We start from the raw sequence: 8,679 nt of genomic DNA, 5'->3' as shown, positions 1-8,679 counted from the left end.
AGCAATTAGACTAAATGAGAAACGTATCTTGATCATGCGGCACAAGACCACCTCAAGTCTGGACCTCACCATTCACCGTCATCGAGTCTTATACTTATCCACGAAGGTTTCGAACTTGCCATCATCAGACTTTGATTCGATATCTAAACCGTCCCTTGACTGCAAAACTCTGCCTCTAATTGATTTGCAATTTGATAAAATAAAATAAAGAACGGGGCGCATCGATTTACCTGATAAGATATTTTTTCCTTTATGATGTTTTGATATTTTAATGTATCGTTTCGCTTAGAAAGAGAGCATTATCTTGAAACAAACACCTATTTCGGTGCTAATTTTGGCGTTTCACCGTGACTGCTTTCACACCATCTGATTACATAGAGCTTAGGGAACCTTCAGTAATTACAATTGGTTGGGGGAATTCCGTGCACACCTGTACTGCAAAATGTGACCCTCCCCTATCCTCCTGTCTAAAATGTGACCCTCCCCTATCTAACATTCTAAAAGTTAACCCCTTCCCCACCACCGTAGTATTCTTCTCAGGAATAACAGAAACAATATCAGCTAATTTACATAACAGTTGGTTTAATTGATATGTAAGTTTGGGAAAGAAATTACAGGTGGGAGGGCTGGTATTTTGGGAGGGAAGGTCACAATTTATCAAGCAAGCATTTTGAAGGGACATGATATTTCATACATTTAGGGGAGGGTCACCATATTTTGTGCAACTGTATGAAGGCAAGATGTGGCTGATATAGTGCTTCACCCAAAATATCAAATCATAATACATGTAGTCTATCAGACAAACTATTGACAATTATTATATCTGTACATTTTTATATGTTTGATAATTTATTTAAATGTACTTTGCTTGAAGTGGGAAGTAAACGTGCATTTGTGTACAGGAAATTAGATTTTTGGATTTCATCAAAAACGTTGATTCACTGTGCATGGTAGTCTATGAGAGAACTACCGGTGCGAACATTAATTTTCGAACTATAAACTAGCAATATCTGTGCATTTATGGACGTTTAACACGATTGAAACTAATTTGGCATAATTGGATGACAAAGTAATGTCTGTTTAATATGCAAATGTAAGCTCATCTGATTTTCTTTTTAAGTTACACACTTGTTTTTATGAGTACTTTGTTCTATTTCAATATTCAGCTACAGGGCACCTAGCATTTTTGAGAAATTTGAAAAAACGAAGATCAAATTATCCCAAATTAATTCCAATCGTGTTGTTTGGTAATTGATATAAATTTACTTTATTAGACTAGGGTGCTAACATGTCCGTGTGTGTGCAACAAATTTGATTTTGGAATTTCATGTAAATGTTGATACACTATACATGGTAATCTATGACGAAACTATAAATACTTCTTTTTCAATACAAAACTAGGTGAATATGTGCATATATGGATGTTTGCTAATTGATATAAATATACTTGATTAGACTAGGCCGGTTGCAACAAATTTGATTTTGGAATTTCACTGAAATGTGGATTCACCATACATAGTCTATGAGGAAACTATTAGGCCGTGGGCTAGAGGGGGTCTACGTGCACCCCCCCCCTTCCCACCATAGGATAACAAACCTGTATTTTTCAGAAGCCTTGGGATCCCTAGAATACGAAATGGAATTTTAACAGAAAAAATATAGGGATGCAATAGCTTTCTTCAGCTAATCTCAAATTTTACCAAAGTTTTACCTCGACATATTACAAAAGGCAATACTTTGTATGAAATCTGCTTTATTTGCTACAGGGAAATGTCATGAATATATAAAGACTTTTAATAACAAATTAATTTGCTGTGTGCACCTTGGGGTACGGGGTAAGCTTTGGTCCTATTTCGTGAAAACTATACAAGATATTGCATATTACAATATGTCATTTTAAAGACTAGTTAATTATCTTTCTAATGATACCTAACAAGCCAGGTTATGATAAAAAGGTCAGCAGATGACTTATAAGAAGACAGATTTAACAAAAATGCATGCGATTCGGCAATACTGTGATTTTGCGGTACCCTTCAAACTATGACTTCAACAGCCATAGAATGCCAATATTTTGTCGTTCCAAATTCTATTTCATATTTCTGACATGACACCTGCCCGTGGACATTTTTCACTCTGAATTTTTGCGGCTTTCTGCTTTAATGGTTCATTCCACCTATGCGTTTATCAGAGGAAGGAGACCACGCATCTTTGAAAGCTTGTGCCCTAGTAACTATTCAATTGATCACAGCGTGCTACCAAACCTTAGCTGATATATCATTGTTGATCAACACGGCTGCATTGTCTTTTGCCAATATACATGGTAGTCTATGAGAGAACTATGAACGATTTTTCCAATATAAACTAACAATATCTCTGCATTTATAGACGTTTGATAATTGATGTACATTTAATCCTGTCCAATATTGATTTGTCTCTCATCTTTCATCAGTTTTAATGTATGATACCACTGCATCTTATTTGCTTGTGAAACAAGTGGATAATGTGCATGTATTTAAAAGAATTGATTTCCTGTTCAAGAAAAATCACTCGGACAATCGAAGGTTTGGCCGTAAAATCAGCTTCTGTTAAAAGTGACCCTCCCCCTCGGACAGTTGTCTAAAAGTGACCCTCCAAAAAATTTCCCTGGCCCATGCACACCAGTTTTTACTGAAGGCTTCCTTACTGAAGGCTCTCTTATGTGGAGGCGTGAAACAGAGAGTGTAGAATTTCACAAAAATTCAGCTTGGATAACATTACTTTCTCATCAGTACATTACATCAATGGGGTTGGTTTGTACCCAAAGAACAGCAGAAAATTATGGTTCATTTAGTCGCCACAACTACTAGTTTCCGCTGTGTTCTTTGCTTCGTGCAATGTCCGTGGAATACACAAGCTATACAATCAAAGGTGGGAGATGGGTACGTGGTCGGAACTCTGCTCAAGGGTTGCCAGGGACCAATGACCGACGTAAACATTGTATCTCGGGTGCGCTGGCGATTGATGAAAGTTGAAGATGTTTGTTAACAATGAAAATCGTAAAAAAATGGAATGTTGCACATCTGCTGACGTAATGTATATAAATATATATATATATATATATATATATATAATATATATTATATATATATATATAATATATATATATATATATATTATATATATAAATGGTCTTGAAGTATAGGATAAAGCCCGAGTACCAGGGCTCTTCTGGTATATAAAGTCCAACCCAACGATAAAATGTCGAGGCCGCAGGCCGAGACATTTTATCATAGGGTTGGATTTTTTTTATATACCAGAAGAGCCCGAGTACGAGGGTTTTATCCGACTTAAAAACTATCGCCCCTAACATGATATATTTTTGTTTTCAATGTGTTTACGTCAACCGTCCCCTTTGTCAATGTAACATGTTTAGGATATGAATTAAAAGTTTTATTTGTGAAATAGCCTTCCAATGTAATGGAACATCCTATAAATGCCCTAGGGCACATTATATAAATGCCCTAGGGAACAGCAGATTTTGTGTTGCAGCTGGTTTCCGCTGTGTTACCAAATTTGAATATTAAAACGTACCAGATGTCTACAGAATATGACATGTTCACTTTTGATTGGACAGTACTTTACTACGGCGCTGTCATTCGTTTCTGGAATTTGGTGACCAAGGCTTTACGAGTAAATAAAACACCCTGAATTGAGCACTCTGATTGGTCAATCAACAGTAATATGTTTTTAAGTAACGTATCAGAGACACGATCTCACATGTCTGCTTGAAAACTGTGCAGTATCCTGTTTATTCTCAAATGGTTACATAAGAGAATTAAGAACAAACCTACATAACAATTGCCAAACGTTCTTGCTTTTCCACCTTACTGTACAAAAAACGCCAGAACGTTTGCCGTTCTACTTGGTGAGTCAGGCGTGTGCAGTATATGTTCACAATACCATTATACATAAACTGGTCGCGGTTAATATAGGCCCGGGTCGAAACACGGCAAATATGGTTCTCTAGAGAATTCATGGCTTAGTGCATGTAAAAAATGGTCTTTCTGAACCTGTCCTTTGGCTGTCAAGTTGTTGCAGAACCCCAATGCTTTCATATATTTAAATACTACACTTAATAATCAACCAATGCTGCAGCAGTGAAAAAAACATCGTGTTTAAATATACAATAATTGGCACAAATGCAAATGCAAAGCTGCATGTCACCGGAAAGTATTGATTAAATTCCAAATTCCTTCAGTATTTCCTGATATCTTTCCTTTTGTTGTTCAAAGATTTCCTTTGCATCTTGGTATAATTTTATGTCCCAGTAATTCATGCGCTCAATCTCCCTGCGCTCGAAGTCAGTCAATTGTGTTTTGTGGGGGTTGGTGTTAACCTGTACGTCAGTCCTGAGAGCCAGTTTGCCGAGGACGTATCCAAGCATGTCTTGGGAGAGCTTGAACTCTTCCAGGAGGCCGACGAAGGCCATGTTATTGCGGAGATTCTCCCTGGCGATGAGGTAGTGCTTCTCGCCAACTGCTGGCACTGCCGACAGTTCGCCAGCACTCCCACAACAGTCCTCGAAGGCTGCATCCACATCCGGGAATGTACCGAACTGCAGAAGTCTGACGAAACAGTTGTCGAACTCCGGGAAGTGATCGTTCCCGATTCTTTGTAAACACCCTGTCAAGTTCCTGCTCTTTGCTACGTACTTCATGTACATGGTGTGGAACGTGGGACGTGTTTTCTTGATGTAGTAATACGCTGAAACGATTCGATCGACTGGTTCTCTCAACCAGGTCACATACATGAAGGGCTTGTCCTTTGGCGTAAATTCATGGAGCCCGTAAGTTCGTTTGGAGTACAGAAACAGTTGGTTCTGTGACTTTGAAAGGATGTGCGCAGCTTTAGTAAATTCGCTGCAGTGTGAGATACCAATCTGGGTACTGAAGAAAAATCCCTGTTGGCCGACGATAGGAAACAGGAACTCCTCCACTGACGTACCTCCGCTTTTCGGCAGATGCACGAAGGCTACCGAGGCCTCCGAATAGAGCGGATCGACAATAGTCGTCGTGGCATTCCTCGGAAAGAAGTTTGGCAGTGGTGCGGTGCCGAGCTCAGGCGACCTCATGCACTTGCGGAGAATTTCGAAGTCGTCCGCGCAAAATGACCAACTCCGCCCGCCCCTCCGGTGCTGTTGGTACTGGTCCAGCAATTCCATACACTCACGGTGGGTCAAATCGCCAGACTGGCTAACACTTGCATCACTTCGAGATACTTTGGAGGCTGTCCTTATATGTCCCCGAAGCCAGTTCAGATCGGGAGGTTGCTCAAAATCATGGTCGAAAATACTGATGACTGTCCGCTGCTTGTACAGAATCAAAATCCCCAGTACTATACAAAACCCTATGGCCGAAAGAAATGGATGTCTGCATTTCAAAAATCTGGACTCGGTCATAAACTTGGCCATTTTTTCCCTGTCGTCGCGTGTTTTGCTAGTTTTCCTGGCAAGAGTTTAATCGACACGTTGTACCTTTTATATTCCAATCTTAAACAAATACATAAACTCTTATGAGACTCAATGTGAATTATGTCTTGAGAGTTAAAATGTAAAATTAACCAGTTCACATAACTTACCTACAGAAAATCTCTCTCTCTCTCTCTTTCTCTCTCTCTCTCTCTCTCTCTCTCTCTCTCTCTCTCTCTCTCTCCAGTAATTAAAGCACATTTTCATCTAAACGTTGTTCCTTGTTTAGAACGAATCATACCTATGCTTCTTTGTCTTTAAATTATGAAATATATGACATTATGCATCATAGCATTACTGAAAAGCTGGAAAATAAATACAGTACTATGAATTACAACAGATATAGATTTTTTCAAAGGCTCCAAATACACTTATCGTTTGGGCTGTTTGCTTTGCTAATTTGTACCTTTATTTAAACTGTATTCCTCGTATGCCAGTTTTCATGTCCAATTATGAAACATTATATACCATAGCATTACTAAAAAGATCGAAAATCAGTACAGTTTCATACAACAAACTTTTTCTACCAAAGCTTCCAAAAATTAACCCTTTGGTTATTTCCTTCTCTACTTTGTATCTCATGACATATTCATTCAACGAAACTTATTTGGTTTTTATTTTATCAGTATTTATTATCCCTGAATATACCCCTCTGCTCTATCCGCAACTCGCTGTGTGGACGAACTGAACCGCTTCAGAGCCGTCTTAAACGCTCTGACTCGACAGGTATTTGTAACATATAACAAACAACAACAAACATTCTATTCAATTTCCTTTTGCTATGGTTGCCGAACGAACAGAGCACTACATCTCGTGGCGCTATTTGGTCTGACGATATGATCAGTCTGCTTATCTCAGTCTGGGCGGATGAAAGTATACAGAGAATGTTGAACGGAACCTGTAGAGACAGCCTCGTTTACAAAAAGTTGCCAAAAGAGCTCTACAAAAGGGTTTACACAGATAGCTGATCAGTGCAACCTCAAAATAAAGCCACTGAAACTGAAGTACAAAAAAGTTGACAGCAACAGGCGGGGCAACAGTACGACAATGGAGGTACCTCCATGATACATCGTTTATGTCAGCCATCTTGTTACAATGCTGTATACTCGGCCATATCTTTTGAATTCGAGAAGGCGCATTAAGCCGGCTTAAACACCAAAACAAAGACCTAATTTTGTGTGTGTGGACACAAGCGGACTCAAACTATTAATCCCTATGTTTGCAAATCACAAATAATGTCACAGAAACGTTTCGAATTTTTCCTATCTGAACGTAGTAATAGGTATTCAATAGTGTACCCATACAAAAATTGTTGAACAAAGTGATAAAAATTGCACGGAAAAACACACCTTAAAATGCAGAAAACCTGCCGACTGCGCCAAAAAGATTTATTTAACCTCAATGGACATTGTCTGATTGAACAGTCCCACTTAATATTTTTTTCCATAAACGCTCAATTTATGCTGATTTAAGCACACTTACTGAACACCACTCCAGCTCATGCACTATTGTTCTGTCTCAGACTGATATAAACATACACTCGGCCCTCTGCATGGTTTCTTTAAAAAGGAGTTTTCGTACACCTTTGGGTCAACCTATTTTACCACTTTACAATCTTTGAAAGAAATAAACTTACATGATTCAGTCTTTCTCCTCAACGTCTGTTCATTCGGGGATTTTTGATGTTTACTTCTACCAGCCAATTTAACCTGTCGAGACAAGAGTGAATACTATGCACAGTCTCACATGAGGCGCGACATTTAACCACAGACCCTCGAGTTTTTCTCGAGGGTCTATTATTTAACACACAAAAGCAGAGATCAGAGAAAAGCGTTGGTGCAAGGGATCATGACCTGACGTAACCTTATTATTGACACAACTCTTACTTCTACACTTACAGGACGTTGGTCACTGTACGATTTCACCAACATTATTGTGGTTCCCGTTTCCATCATGGGTGAAATCGTAGACCGTATGAAGAAGGAATTGTAACTGATTGTATCGCATTGACTGAGAAATATTTGAAAACAGCGCATAAACAAACAATAAACAAACATGGAGAATTCGGGATATTTGCAACGTACGAGCATGTTTTGCAGGCTGGGTTTCGTCCTTAACAGCCGGCGCTTAACAAGAGTCAACATAAAAGAAGCCATGTTCGATACGTGCTTAGACTGTATGATTAAAAAGTGCTGTGAAAGTATTTATGCTAAAAAATGCGTCGTCTCAAAGTTGTTGTCGCACTATCGATAGTGTCCTCACTACTCATTACACAATAAAGCAATTAAACTTTGCCATGCGGCAAAAGACCACCTCAAGTCTAGACGTCACCATCCACCGTCACCGAGTCTTATACTTATCCACGAAGGTTTCGAACTTGCCATCATCGCACTTTGATTCGATATCCAAATCATCCCGTGACTGCAAAACTCTGCCTCTACTTGATTTGTAATTTAGTACAAATAAAATAAAGAAAGGGGCGCAGGGATTTACCTAATAAGATATTTTTTCCTTAATGATGTTTTGATATTTAATGTATCATTTCGCTTAGAAAGAGAGCATTATCTTGAAACAAACACCTATTTCGGTGCTAATTTTGGTGTTTCGCTGTAACTGTCATTACACCATCTGATTACATAGAGCTTAGGGATCCTTCAGCAATTACAATGGGCTTGGGGAATTTTGTGCACACCTGTACTGTAAAATGTAACTCTCCCCTATCCTCCTGTCTAAAATGTGACATTGACCCTGTCCGACATTCTTAAAGTTAACCCTCCCCCTGTATCACCCCTATTTATAACAATCAACCCTATTTGTCACACTAACCCAATTTGCAACAAAACTTAACCCTATTTTAACAATAACCTAATTTAAAAAAATCTTGACCGTTTTCGTTTAAATTTTGATGAAAATTATATATTTGTATTTTTAGGGGCGATTGTCCTGTTTTTCATTCATTCATTCATTCTTTATTTGTCATGTACTAGTTACACGAAATTTCGTGTACATTGGCAGAAGACAAAAAAAAGAAAAATTAATATAATGCATAAAGACTAAAATACTCATAATTACCTAAACATACATTTACACCAACACGCATCAGGTTACAACTGATTCAATAGACTGATTGACCTTGGTACAAAGCTATGCTTAAATCTATTTGATTTCAAGCA

General features: G+C 38.4%; 1 protein-coding gene across 1 annotated transcript; it reads right to left on the bottom strand.

The window, feature by feature from the left end:
* Positions 1–4,206: 4,206 nt before the first annotated feature.
* Positions 4,207–7,284, bottom strand: LOC139151395 (heparan-sulfate 6-O-sulfotransferase 3-B-like). Its single transcript, XM_070724169.1, has 2 exons — positions 7,143–7,284; positions 4,207–5,527 (listed from the first exon to the last, which is right to left on the bottom strand). Exon 2 carries the CDS (start codon positions 5,447–5,449, stop codon positions 4,217–4,219), a length of 1,233 nt encoding a protein of 410 aa, XP_070580270.1. The 5' UTR covers positions 5,450–5,527; positions 7,143–7,284; the 3' UTR covers positions 4,207–4,216.
* Between the last annotated feature and the right edge of the window lie 1,395 nt (positions 7,285–8,679).

Source organism: Ptychodera flava, chromosome 15 (genome assembly GCF_041260155.1).
Source record: "Ptychodera flava strain L36383 chromosome 15, AS_Pfla_20210202, whole genome shotgun sequence".
In the NCBI taxonomy this organism is placed as follows: Eukaryota; Metazoa; Hemichordata; class Enteropneusta; family Ptychoderidae; genus Ptychodera; species Ptychodera flava.
The sequence above is the reverse complement of the archived record's forward strand: the minus strand, read 5'-3'. Positions and strand labels throughout refer to the sequence as shown.